Below are 19,621 nucleotides of genomic sequence, written 5' to 3'. Positions count from 1 at the left end.
CATCTTTTATCTCATTCTCGTTTTGTTCTTAAGGTTCTACCTAGCCACCTAAAACGTTTTGAGACTTTGTATCCAGATATCTTTTAATCCGTTTAGTTTTTGCATTTGATTTCTTCTACAAAGTTGTTCATCTCATTCTTGTCTATCTTATTATGCTTTGTTCAATTTTTTCTGGATTTGTGTCTTGGGTGATGATTTCCGGATCTGAGTAGTGCTAGAGTTCTTGGGGATGGGATAGACTAGGTGGAGGATCTTAGGATGTAGAGTGTTTAAGCTTTGATTTTTATGATTCCCTTCTGAACTAGTGTTAGAAATGCTAGTATCTATTTGATCAATTGGAACTAGGTTCGAGACATTTCCACACCCAAAAGGTGTTTGATGAAATGTCTGACCAACTAGTGCCAGAGACTTACGTTCCTAACCTACGAGATTAGTTGTCTAGGATGTTTGTTGACATGAACGAACTTGTTTGTCATGCCTACTCAACCATGTTTCTCTAGCGAGAGCTGGATATGGAAGTGGTTGAGTCTGAGTAGCTTTTGCCAAGAGATTGGATTAGCTAAGTTTAGGGATAAATCACTTGTGGCATGTTAAACACTCTGTAGACTAGAATACTCCACCGACATCAATTACTCCCATCCTTAGGACTTCTATCTTTTTGATTGATATTACATACTTGAGACTGTTTCGTTTGTTCATGCTTAGAATCATTTTCGGTTTCACTTATTCTTGTACGCTTCTTGTCACACATTTTCGTTTCTAATTCTGTGATTTATTTTCGTTTTGCATTCTGATCACTCTAGGATTGTTAGACATAAAAACACTCTTTTTGATTTGGCTCAACTTGTGATTTCTTGATTGCATCTTATTGTTAGTAAAGTTTCCCAACTGGATTGACACCTTAAGTATTACAACTGCATAAGGTTAATTGAACCTACTAGGATAGACACACAAAAATCCTAGTATCAGGTTTGTTGGTGAGTTAATAAACGAGAGCGCATAGCTGTTGTTGTGCAAGTAATATTGGGTAGACTAGGAACAATTCAGTGGCTTCTCTCTAAGATAAAGTTTTTTTGATCTCTTTCTCCTTCTCCTTCACACCAAAATCAACCAAGGCTCTCTCTCTTTCTCTGAGACTCCCAACATCGACACTTCAGCAAAAGAAAGGAGGCGACACTTTCAAAAATTCAGGGCTTTTGGTTTAATTAGATTAAACCAAGTTTTAATTAAACCGAAATTAATTAAAATTCCACTACTCTGGTTTAAACAACACAACCTAAAATATAATCCCGGAACACAGATGTTACACTGATCAAACACCCTAATTAGTGGAAATCATGAAGTACGATTCTATATCTCATCTTCATCCCGACAGGACGAGATGGTGTATCTACGCCAAGGTCTTAAATTCTTGGTATGTCAACGAATTCTTCACAAAACGGGTTCTTCTTCTTGTGGATGAAAAGGTTAGAGTAGTTAATAGAACGAGAATTCTACTTATGTTTGATTTAAAACAGTTCTTAAATCATAGTTTTCTTACACAATGTTTATCAATTTTGAAGGGTGACACAATTGAAGTTTCCTTTATACCAACTACACTACTCAAGCTCCGGAAGTACATCTACGAGGATGAATGGTATGATATTAGGAATTTCAAAATCATCAATCCAACCCTCAAGGAGAGGAATACCCATCATCCTTATCAAATCAAGTTTACGGATGAAACAACCATGACTCTAAAGGAATCGATAAATTCCAAAAATTATTTCCGATTCGAAGATTTGGATGATATTTTACGAGGAAGAATCCACCATATCATCTCTTTTGGTACGTTTTCCTTAAATTAGTTTTAAATATATTAAGTTGAACTCCGTGAATTTAGGTTTTTGATATCCTTGTGTTGAGAAATCTAGAGTCTTTTTAGGAAATTTGGAACTTTCTGTAATGGTCCCTTCCATAGAAAAATACAAATTGAACTTTAATACTAAAATAGTTATATGTGAGTGTTAAATAGTTTTGGAAACATTCATTTATTTCAATGTAAAGATAATTTCTGACTTTTTCTCAAAATAGATGTTTAAACTCTGTTAATATAGTTATGAAATCTTTGTGTTAAGGAATCTTGAGACTTTTTAGGATATTTGGAACTTTGTGTATTGGTCCCTCCCATAGAAAAGTACAAAAAGAACTTTTTACCAAAATAGTTGTATGTAGATGATAGATTTTGGAAATGTTCATTCATCTCATTGGGGAAAAATATGACTTTTTGCCACAATAGATGTTTGTAGATGTGTAGTAGCTGTGAAGGACAACAGAGATCATTATAATGAAATTGTCTTCACGCTATTAAATGGCAGGTAAAATACATTTATTCCACCTATCATGTTACTAAAATTTAGAGTTTGACTATTTCATAAAATGTTTCGACTATCTACATTTGAAGGAATAAAACTATCAAGTGTCGTGCAGTAAGCGACTGTGCTACCTGTTTTATGTGTTTATGTGAGGCATTTGGATGCCATCTCACATATCATACCGAACCGGTGTTTTGTGTACTGCGTTTCTGGAAGGTATATGAAGGTATGTACTATTAATAACACTCGCTTGATTGATCAAATGCTAAACACTATGTGGTATAATCATTTACCAAACTTTTATACCTCTTAAAACATCGTTAGGTAAACCGTGTATTGTAAACACACTGGCCTCCTCCAAGATATTTATAAAACCGGAGTTTGAAGGGCTTGAGCATCACAAGGCCATGTAAGTTTTGAATGTTCATTAATATCAAGTAGTGTATCATGCTAGGGTTTAACTTATGAATGTGTTTTCTATATCTTCAGCTCGGAATTTGCTGGACGTTATTACATAAATCATGTAATGGAGCATGAAGGAGAAACTACATGGACGTAAGCTGAAGGCACATTAGTTTTCAAATTTTGTGTATATGCAAACTTGATAATATGTTGAATGTTTGTATGATCAAGTACTAGAAACCCTTATATGGGTTGCTTTCTATATTAGCTTAATGGACTAAACGAAGGAATTCAATTAGAATATTAGTTCATATATTTTTAGATCAAAGAATTAACCAAATAACATTAGTTCATATATTTATAGACAAAAAAATAAACTAAAGTACATTAGTTCATTGATTTCAGAGATCAGAATGATCTCCTTTCCTATATTATTCTAATTAAAATTATTCATAATGAATGTATTGGGCTTATTAAATACTTGAAATTTTGAAAATGGGCCTTTAAATCTTAATAAAGATATTGCATATGTAGAATACTATAGTAAACATCTTATTGAGTTCTTTTATTTGTTTCCATTTTAAAAAATGGAATTGAGAAAATTTAAACATTAAAAAAGAAGAAAAAATTATTTTAGTATTTTAGAAAATAAAATTAAATTTATTTTCTATTAAATTCCTGCCCGCACAAGCGTGCGGGTAACTCTCATAGTAATTCATACATCAAATAGTATTGTGTCACACCTTACCGACGGAATTGAACATTTAAGTAAGAGATATCGTTTATTATTTTCAAAATAGTAAGAGATACATGCTTTATTATTTGAAAGTGGTAAGAGTAAGAGATAATCATTTTAATTTTGTTTTATAAGTAGTAAGAGATATATCATTTATACTCTAGATAAGTAACTTTGGTTCCAGCTGCTACACTTGGAAGTTCACGTTCGATTTGTACTTCGCACCGGGTTGCCAGCCGACAGGAATGACATCGGTAGCCACAACAGTCTGGCCGGACTCCAGCGAAGTCACTCGGAGAGACAGCGGTGCCCGCAAAGGTGACGACACTTGAAGCTTCCACACAGCGCCCCATAAGTGGCTCATAGACATCCACGTATCAGAATCTAGAGCTTGTTTGATTTCGACTTGGCCAATTTCTCCGTCTCCATACGCAACCAAAGCCGCGAAGTAGTGGTCGTTTGAACCTTCTTCCACTCGAAACGTTACCGTTTCACCAGCAAAGTTGCACTCAACTCTACACACACATCAGTGGAACACAATAAAAAAAAAACAAGTAAATACATAAACCTAAGTAATCATGAAATATACTCATCATATAACTTGTTAATGTCAAATCCTTAATTAGATACATACTTTTTGTAAAGAATCTCCAAAACACCGGCATTGCGAAGCTGACTACCTTGACCAGAAATCGCCATGGCCCCAAACGCTGTATCACTCAAATCGAAATGGACCGATTCTCTATAGCAATCAAGACATGCGTCTGTAATCACTACCGTAACCGGATCTTTCGAACACTCCGAGTTCGAAGTGCATTTAATCTGTACGTACACATATGATCAGTATATATAAATATTTCATTTTAAATCTCTTCTGCTTAATCAATTGTAATTAGTAACCTGGTAACATGCGCCACATCCTATCCCTGACTTAAACAACGAAGCACCTCCGGCTGATACCATGCTCGAAAACGGAGGTTGTGCTACAGCGGTTCTATAACCACAAGCTCCAGCTTCATTATAATCAATATATATCGTGGTTAGTACGTAATTAGTTAAATATATAGCTCGCATAGTTACTTGCTTGTTTATTTAGAGATGTAATTGACATATATAACGCATGTATTATGTATATATATACCGTCGCTTCCGTATCCGTTGGGCTCGCCATAAAACGTAGCTGCAGCGATAGACCAATCAGAATCGTTGGTCGTGACGGCTGAAACGTTGAGTTTCTTGGGGCTAAAGCAATGAGTTAAGTTTGAGAAATGACAAGTTAGAGCAAAGAGCAAGGTCACGATCATGTAACGTCGTTCTACAACAACAATTGCCATTGTGGTGATAATAGTAAGTAGCTAATAAGGATGAATTGTGCTACGTACGTACTTACAGTAATTTATAGATTGATCGAATCCCGTGAAAGACTCATAAATACGCCCAAGTGTTTTAATCCATGTGCCACGTTGTGTGAAAAGTAATACTATAAGCCACGTGAAGTCTTTCGAATTTGGTTTTTTTTTTTTGCTTGTACAAGGGCCAAGGGGTCCAGTGTGACGGTTATTTTACGAAGATGAGTCATCATCCTGTGTCGTATTGCGAATTCGCCATAATAATTCTTCTTCGTTTCCCCTAAACCAAGGTAATTTGCAATGATATTGATGGTGAAATTTGTACGTTATAGTAGTGTAGCCGTGAATGGTAGTTTGCTTGGTCGTTGAATCCTAATCGCACGGTTGAAAACATGCATATGTACAAACTTGTTTAACGTGTTTGAAAATAATCGCAGAATTTTTAACGTAATTTGGCGTAAATCAGGTTTGTCATGACGATTTACAGATACAATTTTGTTTTCATAAAATAAAAACATCAAGGTCTAATGAATTATGTTATCAAGCTAAAGTTGTATTGTATATATATATATACACATATATAAGTGATACACAAACAATTATGTTTATTATGTTACAGTATAGAGAACACCACACAACAAATAACACACTTGGAATGCGCCAAACAAACGCTTTAATCAATCTTATATAAAAACTCTCGTTTCTTACATGACTTGAAACTAGGCTCACTCTCCTATCTATCTAACACACAACCTTGAAGGTTTACAATTCTCACAACTTTTATCCCACGAGTGCTAACTCTTTTTGCTGCTGGCCCTCGTCTACTTATACCCGCACAAATGATTTCTAACCTAAATCCTTGTGCATCCTAACTAAAAGGAAATATTCCTTATCCCTAAGAATATATCCTTCCTTATCTCTTCTAACCAAATATACTCTCAATATCTTCGAGTATATCTTGATCTCTTCTTCCTTCCTTCTCACGCATCTTGTCACGGCGTCTCACAATCTTTCTCCACATCAGCACTTCACGCCACATCAGCATATCGACCTCTGAGACACTTCACAACCTCCTGTTATCTTCGGAGCTCTGACGTACTTTCAATCTCCCCCTTTTTGACTGAACTTGTCAAACAAGCACCCATTGCATTTAACCTAACAAAACAACCAGCAACAGCCAAAAGCGACACAACTGTGCCAACAGTGCATCACATCTCTAAAGCAACAAACAGTTAAACGATCAACGGATAATCATTAAGACCAATCAAATTATATGACAAATCCAAAACAAGTCTTAAAATCTAGTTAACCAGAGACATAAAACAAGTCTGAAAAAAAATAAAACTACAGAGAGCAAAAGCAAAAACAGCTAAAAGGACTCCCCCACAGCTCAAACTCCCCCTCAAGCTTCAGAATCAGACTCATCTCCTCCTGCTTGTTTGGCACGGATTAGTCAAAAATACCAATAAAAATAAGCCTAGGAAAATTTAGATGGATGAAACGCTAGGCCTAGGGAAATTCTCAGGAAATCATGGAAAATTAGATCAATTAATTAAGTAAGCAGGATTCAACAATTAAGCACCGTTCTTGAACTCTAAACAAAATTATAAAATAAATCAGTTCTCACTGCAAATATTATCTAAATTTAAAACCAGAAAATCTAAATCTCTTTGTAAAATTCTAGGTTAAAAATCAGCAATAAAATCGAGTTTAGATAAGTTCACAAAATTATTAAATCAAATCTCTTTGCAAGAAGTAATTTTGCTCACCAAAGAGTTTTGTCAGAAAAATCAATTATATTCTCAATTAATAATCCTAAGATCTATATCCAGATGACTAATCAAAGATCTAGCATTAAGAACAACCTATGATGAAGAACAAGAAAGATAATGAATCCAAACAATTAATCAATCTAACAATCCATGAAATCCCTAATGAGAAACCCTAAACCTAACAAGCAGATCTACTCAGACATAATTGTAAGAGCACAAATCATGAATAAAATAGATAGCATTAAGAGATTAACGGAAAAAGAAAAGGAGTTATGGATCAGGGAAAAATAAAGCTTAGGCCTAAACAATGACCATAAAAGTCCTATATATATTCCTAAAACACGTCCAGGAACTAATGATGCAAATATGGAAAACTTTTGATTTCTCTTCTTTGGCGATCGACACTATCAATTGCATCGGTCGATGCACTCTCTGAATTTGTCTCCCAACTTTGCAGCTTCAGCCTCAATGCTTGAATGTATTCCAAATCCTCCTATTTAGCTGCATTATGCTCCCATCCATGCTAAATCCTATAAAACCTGTAAAGACTCTTAAAGACTCTAAAAACACCAAAAATACTCTATAGATAAGACTTATATCATGGCTAAAAACACCTAAAAACCATGATATCTCAATTCCCCCACACTTAGCTTTTGCTTGCCCTCAAGCAAATCAAGAACTTAATATGTGGAAAAGGTTTGAAAACGCGTAAACTCCTTTTCTTCTTAAAGTATTGCTTAGCAGATAAATCCAAATCGAACCACCTTGTACTTCTCCGTTGACATTCGTAGCATCCCAAATTCAAACCAAATTCCACTACTTTCTCCATTAAGCCTTCATTGGTGACTCTCATCAATTTGATCAATGTCAAGAACCTTCTAGAATCATTCCCGTACTATACCATAACAAGCAAGATATAACCTTGTAAACATGTGGTACTCTTTGTCTCCCCCATACTTAGTCTATTTAATCTTCCTTTGAGATTTGCTTCATTTTTTAGCTATTTTTTTCTTTTTATAAAAGGTGTAGGCGAATAATAGGGTCATCGGTAATTTACCTACCCCTCGCTTCCAAGCTTTGTGTGATCATTTGAGTCAAGAGTAGAATAATGAGGTCACTGGTAATTTACCTCCCTCTCTAAACTGATCAAAATCATCTCATCTTTTATTCTCTCTTTTTTTTTTCTTAAGCAAAGCTCTCAGGAAAAATATTTTAAACTTAAACAAAGGAGAGGAGTACCAATTTTTTCTGAAATCCTACTTGTCAGGTATGAACAAGGAGTCAAGCTCTATGAACATCAATCTCTTTGATGAGGTAAAAAGAAAAGCGCAGAAATTACCTCAGGCTTTTGTGGATTCTGTTGGATACTAAAAAGAAAAATCACAGTCCCCAACAAATTTTGACTCAATAATACAATTTTTTTTCGACTGACTCTCAAAAACATAAACGTAGTTAGTAACTGGCTCCCCCAGACTTAAACAACACTGCCCCCAATGTTATCAAGTAAGAGATTGGCGAATAAAATAAAAGTAAAAATAAAAATAAAAATAAATCAAAAAAAAAGGAAAAAGAAAAAACCTACCAGTGGGTTGCCTCCCAATAAGCACTTGTTATCAGTCATTAGCTTGACTGTGTCGGATTTCAGGTATCTGGTGGATCGGAACATGGCAATGAATGCCTTTCAGAAGAATGTCTCATCATCCATGGGGGGGTATAAGCTTTAGTTGGATGAGGTGTGCCAAGAATGTGAGGAGCATGACCAGGGTGGGACAGAGGTATGGGTGACATTCTTTTATGTCCTGCAAAATCATCAATAGAAGAAACAAGTGCTCTACGATAATCTCATGGCTTGGTTAACTGCAAAACAGTTTTTGTACCTTTGAAATTCTTATTGATGAATGGAGAAGGTTGGGGTGAAGAAGATGCATACCTTGGCCTTACCTGTGGGTTCTTGACTGTGGAATGATGAGATTTCAACTTTACAACTGGTCTAGGACTTGCAGCTAAGGAATCAACTCGAGAATCTTCGGTTTTAGACAAGTCTAAGTCGACTCGTGGAGGTGTGTCGATCGATGCAACAGCTGCATTGATCGATGCAACAGCTGCATCGATCGATGCTAGGCCTGCAACTCGTTTTTCTTTAACGATTCTACAACTAACCTCAGCAATCCGTGTTTCAAATACAAAAACGCCATCTACCAGCGACTTGTCATGGATCAGAACCTCATCATGATCTCTAGTACTAATTAGATGATCTCCACTCCAATCTTCAAGCTTAACAGTTTGCTTACTCACTTCCTCAATAGGCTTTAACTCTTTGACATACCCAGCAGTAATGTCTCCAAGAAGCTCAATGATCAGATCATCATCAGAAGGAATTTCCACAGAAAATGTCTGACCATCAATAGTGGGAGCTCTTTTCAGCTTGTCCATCTCAAAGTTCATGACCAAATCATCCACATTCATAGATATATGTCCCTTCTTTACATCTATGATAGCACCAGCTGTAGCCAAGAATGAGCGTCCTAAGATGAGAGGATCACTAGGGTCTTTTTCATATTCCAACACTACAAAATCAGTGGGAATCATGCAATCTCCAATCTGAATCGGAACATCTTCTAAGACACCTTCAGGAATCCTTCTAGATCGATCAGCTAAGATAAGAGAGATCTTAGTTGGCTTGAAATCTGTCATCCCAAGTCTCACAGCAACAGAATGTGGCATTAAATTGATACTAGAACCGAGATCACAAAGTGAGTGAGCAAACCTTCCTGCAGAGATAGAGCAATCAAGTACAAAGCTTCCAGGATCTGGTAATTTCTCTGCAATTCTACTCTGAATCACTGCACTCACTTTCTCAGATACAACAACTTTCTCTTTCCGCTCCTTCTTCCTTTGTGGGGGATGATTCAACAAGATTGAGCTGACATCCTTGGTTAGCAAAGCTCCTTCCTCAGGACTTAAACCATTAATGACCATCCTCTTCACATATCGCTTAATCCCAGGAGAAAAATTGACTGCATCTATCAAAGGCATCTCAATCATTACCTTGTCCATCATAGCCTTGCATCTAGCTTCCTCAAACTCCTACTTAGACCTCCTAGGCTTAGGAAAAGGGACCTTGGGCTTATAAGCTTGTTCTGTAGCGATTGATGGAACTGGAAGAGAAACCGAAGCTGTTCGTGGGGGTGTCGATCGTTGATGATATGGTGTCGATAGACGCTTGATTTAGTTTGCATCGATCGATGCGCTTGTGTAGTGTCGATCGATGCTGGATCGACTAACATATCTTTGTCTCCTTCCTTCACCAAAATTGCATTACAAGTATGCTTGGGGTTCGACTTTGTTCTTCTAGAAAGAAGTTCATCTTGTCTTTTAACAAACCCAGCTGTCTGAATCACTTGATTCTCCAGCTTCTTGACATGAGTGTTTAATGCATCAAACTTCACAGTCAGCTCAGTGTATACATAATCAATCTTCCCATTAAAGTCTACTGTTAACTTCTGTTGACCTTCCAAAATCTGTCCAATCATTGATTCCATCTTGCTCTCTGAATTGGGTGGAGGGAGGGGTTGGTAAGAAGAAGAACCATAGTTCCTAGTGAAGTTGTTGCTTGGATTTTCTGTGAATGAATTCTTCTGACCAAATCTCTGATTTTGATACCTAGCTCCTTACACAAAGTTGACATCTTCTTTTGTAGTCTCTAGCTTTGGCTCAAAAGTCTCAACATCTTCAGCAAAATGAATTGACTTCTTCCCAACTAGAAGGTTGTGCACTGTATCCAACTTAGCATTTACTGCAGCAAACTAATTTGAATCATGGCCTTCATGTGCTCTTTTCCGCTCTAGGTCTGCATTCTTAGTACTGTTGCTTGAGGCTAGCCTTTCTATCAACTGTTCAGCTTCACTAGCAGCATTCAAAGCCATCTGATACCTCCAATCAATACCACTAAAAAAGATACTAATCAACTGCACCTCCGAGAACCCATGATGCGGACAGTCTCTCTGGTATGCTTTGAACCTCACCCATGCAGTTTTGTAAGATTCAGCTGACCCTTGTCAAAATGTGGAGAGCTTAATCCTCAGCTCATCGGACATCGCGTAGTTGAGGAATGCCACCTTGATATCATTCCAGGTCTTCAAAGATCCTGGTTTCAGCTGCCTTAGCCAATGAGATGCTTCCTCATCAATAGAGTAAGGGAAAAGCTTGCAGTAGAGATAGTTCTCAATGACTCCATTCGCCTTGATGCTTGTGACTATGTCCTCAAGGTGCTCAATTGGTTCTAGAGGCTTCTCATGTGGCAATTTTTAGAATGGTCTTTGTCCAACAAGAGCAAAGTAGGCAAGCTTCAACTCAAAATCATTCCTTGGGAATGGAGGAGGGACAATTGCTGAATGGTTCTCATAGAACAAGTTTGGTTTGTTGAAGTCCGCAAGAGTCTTAACAAGCTCTTCATTGTTATACCGTCGCCTCTGAACATTCTCCGCATCGGCTCTGGCATTGCATCGATTGACGCTAACGTTGCATCGGTCGATGCCCTCCTGGTTGCGTCGACCGATGCCATCATTGTGTCGGTCGACGCAACGTGCATTCTCATAGGCCATGACGAGTTCTTCCTGAATAAATCGTCCTTCAGCATCAAGTTTCTGGCCTTGCTCGTTGCGCACATTACCCTCTTGATCCTTCAAAACTCCAGCCTCATCCGGTCTTAATATGATTGGATTGAACATCTTTGCTGACTTGGCTGCTTTCTTGTTGTCACACTCTAGTTGTCCTAACTCTTGGTTTCTAAGCTTCACAACTGGACCAGTAGGATTTTTCCTGGTGCTAGGTTTAGGCATGTACCTGAAATATACAAGAGAAAAGAAACAAAAGCGTGTGAGTAAAATAGAAAAATAAAAAAAATTTAGACAAAATCAAAGACTTTAATCTAATGGTGAATCAAAAGAGTCCCCGGCAACGGCACCAAAATTTGATATGCTCAAATTTATCCTAGAGCTAGTGTCTCAAATTAAGAGATCAATTTTAGTACTTAGGAATCAAATCCACAAAGACTCTAGATTCACACAATAGATTTAATAATCTTTTCATTATGCTAAATAAAAATATTGTCATTAAATTGCAAGTTTAAACAGAAAATAAAAGAGTTGTAACATTTAGATTGATGAAACGATAGACCTAGGGAAATTTTCAGGAAATCATGGAAAATTAGATCAATTAACTAAGTAAGCAGGATTCAACAATTAAGCACCGTTCTTGAACTCTAAACACAATTGTAAAATAAATCAGTTCTCACTGCAAATATTATCTAAATTTAAAACCAGAAAATCCAAATCTCTTTGTAAAATTCTAGGTTAAAAATGAGCAATAAAATCAAGTTTAGATAAGTTCACAAAATTACTAAATCAAATCTCTTTGCAAGAAGTAATTTTGCTCACCAAAGATATTTGTCACGAAAATCAATTATATTCTCATATCAATTAATAATCCTAAGATCTAAATCCAGATTACTAATCAAAGATCTAGCATTAAGAACAACATATGGTGAAGAACAAGAAAGATAATGAATCCAAACAATAAATCAATCTAACAATCCATGAAATCCCTAATGAGAAACCCTAAACCTAACAAGCAGATCTACTCAGACATAATTATAAGAACACAAACCATGAATAAAATAGATATCATTAAGAGATTAAAGGAAGAAGAAAAGGAGTTATGAATCTTCTCTGAAGGAGTCTTGATTCTTCTCTCCAAAAGCTCTCTAAAAGCTCTTAGGGTTCTCTCTCAAAAGCTGCAGGGAAAAATAAAGGTTCGGTCTAAACAATGACCATAAAAATCCTATATATATTCCTAAAACATGTCCAGGGACTAATGATGCAAATATGGAAAACTTCCGATTTCTCTTCTTTGGCTATGCATCGATCGACACTATCAATTGCATCGGTCGATGCACTCTCTGAATTTGTCTCCCAACTTTGCAGCTTCAGCCTCAATGCTTGAATGTATTCCAAATCCTCCTATTTAGCTCCATTATGCTCCCATCCATGCTAAATCCTATAAAACCTGTAAAGATTCACAAAGACTCTAAAAGCACCAAAAAGACTCTATAGATAAGACTTATATCATGGCTAAAACCACATAAAAATTACGATATATCAATTTCCCCAGAGTTAGATTTTGCTTGCCCTAAAGCAAATCAAGAACTTAATCTGTGGAAAAGGTTTGAAAACGCGGAAACACCTTTTCTTCTTGAAGTATTGCTTAGCAGCAGATAAATCCAAATCGAACCACCATGTACTTTGCTGTTGACATTCGTAGCATCCCAAATTCAAACCAAATTCCACTACTTCCTCCATTAAGCCTTCATCAGTGGGTCTCATCAATTTGATCAATGCCAAGAACCTTCTAGACTCATTTTGTACTATACCATAACAAGCAAGATATAATCTTGTACAACATGTGGTACTCTTTCTCTCCCCCAGAATTATTATATTTAATCTTCCTCTGAGCTTTGCTTCATTTTTTATTATTTTTTTCGTTTTATCAAAGGTGTAGGCGAATAATGGGGTCATTGGTAATTTACCTACCCCTNTCTTAGGGTTCTCTCTCAAAAGCTGCAGGGAAAAATAAAGGTTCGGTCTAAACAATGACCATAAAAATCCTATATATATTCCTAAAACATGTCCAGGGACTAATGATGCAAATATGGAAAACTTCCGATTTCTCTTCTTTGGCTATGCATCGATCGACACTATCAATTGCATCGGTCGATGCACTCTCTGAATTTGTCTCCCAACTTTGCAGCTTCAGCCTCAATGCTTGAATGTATTCCAAATCCTCCTATTTAGCTCCATTATGCTCCCATCCATGCTAAATCCTATAAAACCTGTAAAGATTCACAAAGACTCTAAAAGCACCAAAAAGACTCTATAGATAAGACTTATATCATGGCTAAAACCACATAAAAATTACGATATATCAATTTCCCCAGAGTTAGATTTTGCTTGCCCTAAAGCAAATCAAGAACTTAATCTGTGGAAAAGGTTTGAAAACGCGGAAACACCTTTTCTTCTTGAAGTATTGCTTAGCAGCAGATAAATCCAAATCGAACCACCATGTACTTTGCTGTTGACATTCGTAGCATCCCAAATTCAAACCAAATTCCACTACTTCCTCCATTAAGCCTTCATCAGTGGGTCTCATCAATTTGATCAATGCCAAGAACCTTCTAGACTCATTTTGTACTATACCATAACAAGCAAGATATAATCTTGTACAACATGTGGTACTCTTTCTCTCCCCCAGAATTATTATATTTAATCTTCCTCTGAGCTTTGCTTCATTTTTTATTATTTTTTTCGTTTTATCAAAGGTGTAGGCGAATAATGGGGTCATTGGTAATTTACCTACCCCTTGCTTCCAAGCTTTGTGTGATCATTTGACTCAAGAGTAGAATAATGAGGTCACTAGTAATTTACTTTCCTTTCTAAACTGATAAAAATCATCTCATATTTTATTCTCTCTTTTTTCTTTTTTTTTGTTTTCTTAAACAAAACTCTCAGGAAAAATCTTTTAAACTTAAACAAAGGAGAGGAGTACAAATTTTTTCTGAAATCTTACTTGTTAGGTATGAACAAGGATTCAAGCTCTATGAACATCAATCTCCTTGATGAGGTAAAAAGAAAAGCGCATAAATTACCTCAGGGTTTTGTGGATTCTGTTGGAAATTTGGATGTCTCTGGTTTACTGGTCAACCATTGGATTTTTCATTAGTCGGATTGTGGATTCAATCTGCAACATTAATCAACCAAGGCAGTATACTAAAAAGAAAAATCACAGTCCCCAACAAATTTTGACTCAATAAAACAATTTTTTTTTCGACTGACTCTCAAAAACAAAAACGTAGTTAGTAACTGCCTCCCCCGACTTAAAAAACACTGTCCCCAGTGTTATCAAGTAAGAGATTGACGAATAAAATAAAAATAAAAATAAACCTACCAGTGGATTGCCCAGATCGAGAAAACACACGTGAGAACACACGTGCACATATCCCTACTGACAGACATATGTCTGGACGGCTAGCTGTCAAATACAGCAGGCTCCCAATCATCCCTCTATATAATCTCTAATCTACATCATCTCCTTCTTCATCCTTTGATAGTTTGTCATTTGTGCCCATAGCGCTGCACTAACTCCTTAGTATTGGTTCTCTGAGATACAGAAATCCCATCAGCTGATTGTTCAACTTGCAATCCTAGAAAATATCTTAGCTCTCCCACCATACTCATTTCAAACTCCTGATACATGCTTTCCATAAACTGTTTTACCAGAGGTTGACAGGTGGAACCAAAGACAATGTCATCTACATAGATCTGAACAAACAACAGTTCGTTGTTGCTGTTAAGAAGAAAAGTAGTCAGCCTCTCATACCATGCTCTCGGTGCCTGTTTTAGACCATACAAGGCTTTCTTCAGACGGTAAACATGTTCAGGATGTTGTGAGTTCTCAAAGCCTTTTTGTCAACATAAACCTCCTCTTGTTGTATTCCGTTTAGGAAGGCACTTTAACATCCATCTGATGCAAGGTAAACTTAAGAGCGCACGCCATACCCAACATAAATCTGATTGATTCCAACCTTGCTACCAGATCAAAAGTTTCATCAAAGTCAATTCCCTCGATTTGAGAGTAACCTTGAGCTACCAACCTTGCTTTGTTCCTCACAATGTAGACACTAGCATCACTCTTATTCTTGAATATCCACTTCGTTCCTACTACATTGACGTCAGTAGAACGCTGAGTGAGTTCCCATACATCACTCCGTTCAAATTGTTCCAGCTCATCTTGCATAGCAGCAACCCAGAACTCATCACGAAGCGCCTCCTTGTGATTCTTCGGCTCGATAGAGGAAACAAAACACGGAAATTGAACTAAGTCAGAGTCCTGAGAGACCGACTTCGGAACTACAGCCTTTTGTTTCTTTCCTGGCAGCTGAAAAAAATCAATATGCTTTCCTCTGGTAACTCAACCCCCCCTGAATCGCACCTATAACATCAGTTTAGGAGTGATTCCGATGAACCTGAGAAGAGACAGGGACTGAATCCAGAGATGACACAGACCTGTCAGAGACAACACGACTAGAAGATTATGGCACAAACTTCTCATCATCAGTAACCAGGTCCTTGTCGGAGACGACATGCACCAATGCGACTCGTACAAATGAATTTTCGTCAAACACGACATTGACAGTCTCCTAAACAGATCGCATGCGTTTGTTGTAAACACGAAAGGCAATGCTATGTCCAGAATAGCCCAGAAAGATGCCTTCATTGCTCTTGGAGTCAAATTTACCCAACTGATCTTTATCATTCAGAATATAGCAGAGACATATAAACAATGGAAGTAATGCACGGTTGGAGACTTCCCTTTCCATAGCTCATAGGGAGTCTTGTTGGTCCCGGGGCGAACATACACATGATTGATGATATAACATGCTGTGTTCACAACTTCATCCCAGAACCGATGAGGAACCTAATTTCCATGCAGCATACCTCGTGCCATCTCTTGAAGCGTCCTGTTCTTACTTTCAACAACTCCATTCTGTTCTGGTGTTCTTGGTGCAGAGTATTAATGAGTAATGCCTTGATGCCCACAGAATTGGTCAAACTTGTCATTTTGAAACTCACCCCCATGATCGCCTCGAATGGTTTCGATCGAACACTTCTCACTCTTGATCTGCAAGGCAAGTATACGAAAACACTCAAGTGTATCAGATTTATCATGACGAAATCTTACCCAGGTGTAGCGAGTGAAGTCATCAACCATCACAAAGATGAATCGACGGCTAGATATACTCTGAATTTTGATAGGACCCATTAGATCCATGTGAACAAACTGAAGAGCACGACTTGTGCGAATGTCTGTTAAATACCCATGAGATGCCTTGATATGCTTGCCCTTGTCGCACGGACCGCATATGAAATGTGGATCACCCTTCAGTTTAGGCAGTTCACGTACAACTTCTTGGCTTGCCAACTCTAGCATTGTGCGAACATTCAAATGACTAAGTTTCTGATGCGAATAGCTCTGTGTTCAACTCAACAGTTGCTGGTCAACTACTTTACAGTCCTTCTTGGTAAAGGTAACATCCAAGCCTTCATCACACAACTGACTGACACTGATCAGATTGGCCTTCAAGGCATCAACCAAGAACACATCCTTCAGATGTGGTTGAGTGTCACCACTAGTTTCTCCATTTCCTCGGATTGTACCCTTTCCTCCATCTCCGAACGTGACTCTTCCACCAGCAAGATTTTCTATATGGGACAGATTGTCGAGAGCACCTGTCATATGTCTGGAGCACCCGAAATCAAAGTACCATTTAGCCTGATAAACCTCAGTTCTACCGGCTGTGTATGCCACATGGCAATACATATCATCTTTCCTAACATACCCCTGACTAACTCTTCTTACAGCTGGATAAAAACTGCCATGCTGCACCAGATTTGCCACACGGTTCTAAAACTTGTAGCACTGAGCCTTATAATGATTTAGATGACCACAATATCAACATCCTCTTCTTCTGCTGTGTATAACAGGGCGCTGAGCAGGCTGTTGATAACCGTGAGAACCATATGACTGTCTCCCCGACAACCGATGCTGCACACTCATTCGCATGTGATTCAGATTCACTTTAGCGAACTGATTACGTTGACAAGTTGATGTACTCGGAACCTGTACTTTCAGTTTTAGCTCAGACTTCTGCCCTCTAACGAATTGAGTAGACTTGTCAGAGTTGGTTCCTTGATAACCAAGACCCCACTTTACAGTGCTTGGTTGTCTAGTACTAAGTAAGGTATCCAGATCTTTAGTTCCCTTACTCAGCATCCTGATATTCTTCAGTTGTTCCTCCAATTGCTTCTCAAGACGCATAGACTTGGCCTTTTCTTCACTCAGTTTTTTAGAAAGCATTGCAACATTCATCTGAAGAGTATCTCTCTTGGCAGTCAGCTCGCTGTTGTCTTGAGTCTTTTGCAGCACTATCTTGATAAGAAGCCCTATCTGATCTTCCGTTGACAAGTCAGCCTCCTCTCCATCTGAGTCAGACTCAACCTTCTTGTCTAAGTCTTCTTCTAACAACAGAGCTTCGTCTTATTCATCTTCTTCAATGACTCCCAACAGAGCCACAAAAGTGTTCAGAATCTCACCTTTGTTGTCTTCTTCATTTGAATCACTTTCACTTCATGTGATGTAGGATTTCTGCTTGTTTCCTCGTGAAGGACAATCAGTCTTGGTATGACCATAAACCTTACACCCATAGTATTGCAGAGAGTTCTTACGTTTGTTGTTTGGACTTTCAGCCTTGTAATGCCCATACCCTTCACACTCAGCACACTGACGCTCCTGCTTATCACCTTTCCTGAACTCCTTATCAGAATCAGTATTTGTGAGTAGCGTTGTTTCCTTTCGCTGACCTCTCACAATCTCACGAAAGTACTTCTTAACTTACAGACCCACTTTTTCTTCGTCTGCAACCTCCTGAGATTCAACAAGTCTTTGTTCTTCTATAGCTTTGAGAGAAAATGATTTGCGTTCGTCTTCTCTTTCTTCTTTAGTTGCATTTCAAACGCCTGCATCATCCCAACAAATTGATTGTACTTGAGCTCATCAGAATTCAAAGACACATCTATAGCAGATCTGTGACGTTGGAACTTGTCAGGCAAACTTTTGAGGAATTTCTTCACCAACATCTTGTGCTTGTATCATTTTCCCAAAACGACAGATTCTGGTGCAATACCACTCAACCAACTACTATAATCTGCCAGAGACTCGGTTTCAGTCATTTGCAAGTTTTCGAAGTTAGATGCAAGATTGTCCAGCCTTGTGAGCCTAACTCTGCTTGTGCCTTTAAACGTGACGACCAGAATGTCCCATGCCTCCTTGGCTGATACACATCCTTGAACTTGGTTGAAGATGTCTCTTGGCAGAGATTTGAAGATGATTGTCATCGCCTGCGAGTTATGCTTGGATTCTGCCGTTTCTTCAGCTGTCCACTTCTTTCTGTGCTTAGGCACCAGTTCACCTTTTTCATTCTTCTCAGTAGGATGTGACCAGCCATCCTCCACTGCAAACCAGGTTCCATGTCGATGCTCGAGATGGCCTGCTTGATTGAAACTTTCCAGTAACCAAAGCATTCTGGATCCAGTTTCAATGGTCCTTGTAACACAACAAACTCCAGTGATTTCTCCATACCCTTGTCGAAAGATCTCACCTGTTGAAAAAGATACCAGAACTTTTATCATGTGTCCGCTCTGATACCAATTGTTACGGCATAGAGAACACCACACAACAAATAACACACTTGAAACGCGCCAAGCAAATGCTTTAATCAATCTTATATAAAAACTCTCGTTTCTTACAAGACTTGAAACTAAGCTCACTCTCCTATCTATTTAAAATAGGAAGAGTATGTAAAACATTGCTTTTAAAACAGAAGATTTACATTTTCCTAAAGTCCTACACATTCAACCATGGTGACTTGTTCTTCCAAAGATGGTTTTGGAACATATGCATGTTTTTATTGTTAACAATAAAATTTATGACGTTAAAAAAGTTTTAGTTACAAAATTCAGTCAAATACAAGTATAAATGTATAACTAAGGATGTACATTCATCTCAAAAATGAAATTTAAGATACAAAAATATCAAGTATGGGAAAAGAGTTGTAAAAACGTTGCTAATTCAGGTGTTAGTCGCTATATCGTCGCAAAACAGATGCATAACGGTCGCAACGTAGTTGCACAGTGGTGGCAAAGTGTTACTCTTTTGTAACTATTTGTTTTTAGTCAATTTAAATGTTTGATTTTCACACATAATGAGCTTATTTGCATCCATAAATCACTCATATTAGTAGTAAAGAGTATATAAAATAGGAAGAGTATGTAAAACATTGCTTTTAAAACAGAAGATTTACATTTTCCTAAAGTCCTACACATTCTACCATGGTGA

At 37.6% G+C, this 19,621-nt stretch overlaps 1 protein-coding gene across 1 annotated transcript; it reads right to left on the bottom strand.

Annotated features, from left to right (window-relative positions):
- Positions 3,575–4,858, bottom strand: LOC104719526 (putative expansin-B2). Its single transcript, XM_010437465.1, has 4 exons — positions 4,634–4,858; positions 4,393–4,505; positions 4,127–4,314; positions 3,575–4,007 (listed from the first exon to the last, which is right to left on the bottom strand). Exons 1-4 carry the CDS (start codon positions 4,824–4,826, stop codon positions 3,680–3,682), a joined length of 822 nt encoding a protein of 273 aa, XP_010435767.1. The 5' UTR covers positions 4,827–4,858; the 3' UTR covers positions 3,575–3,679.

Source organism: Camelina sativa, chromosome 10, assembly GCF_000633955.1.
Source record: "Camelina sativa cultivar DH55 chromosome 10, Cs, whole genome shotgun sequence".
Taxonomy (NCBI): Eukaryota; Viridiplantae; Streptophyta; class Magnoliopsida; order Brassicales; family Brassicaceae; genus Camelina; species Camelina sativa.
Note: the sequence above shows the minus strand (reverse complement) of the source record. Positions and strands in the feature narration are given on the sequence as shown.

Bases quoted from the DNA above. Each gene is read 5' to 3' on its own strand.
- LOC104719526 (XM_010437465.1), bottom strand. From the start codon at position 4,826: ATGGCAATTGTTGTTGTAGAACGACGTTACATGATCGTGACCTTGCTC. The intron at 4,315-4,392 runs GTTACTAATTAC...GTGTACGTACAG, and splicing joins GATGTGGCGCATGTTACCAG to ATTAAATGCACTTCGAACTC. The intron at 4,008-4,126 runs GTATGTATCTAA...ATGTGTGTGTAG, and splicing joins TTGGAGATTCTTTACAAAAA to AGTTGAGTGCAACTTTGCTG.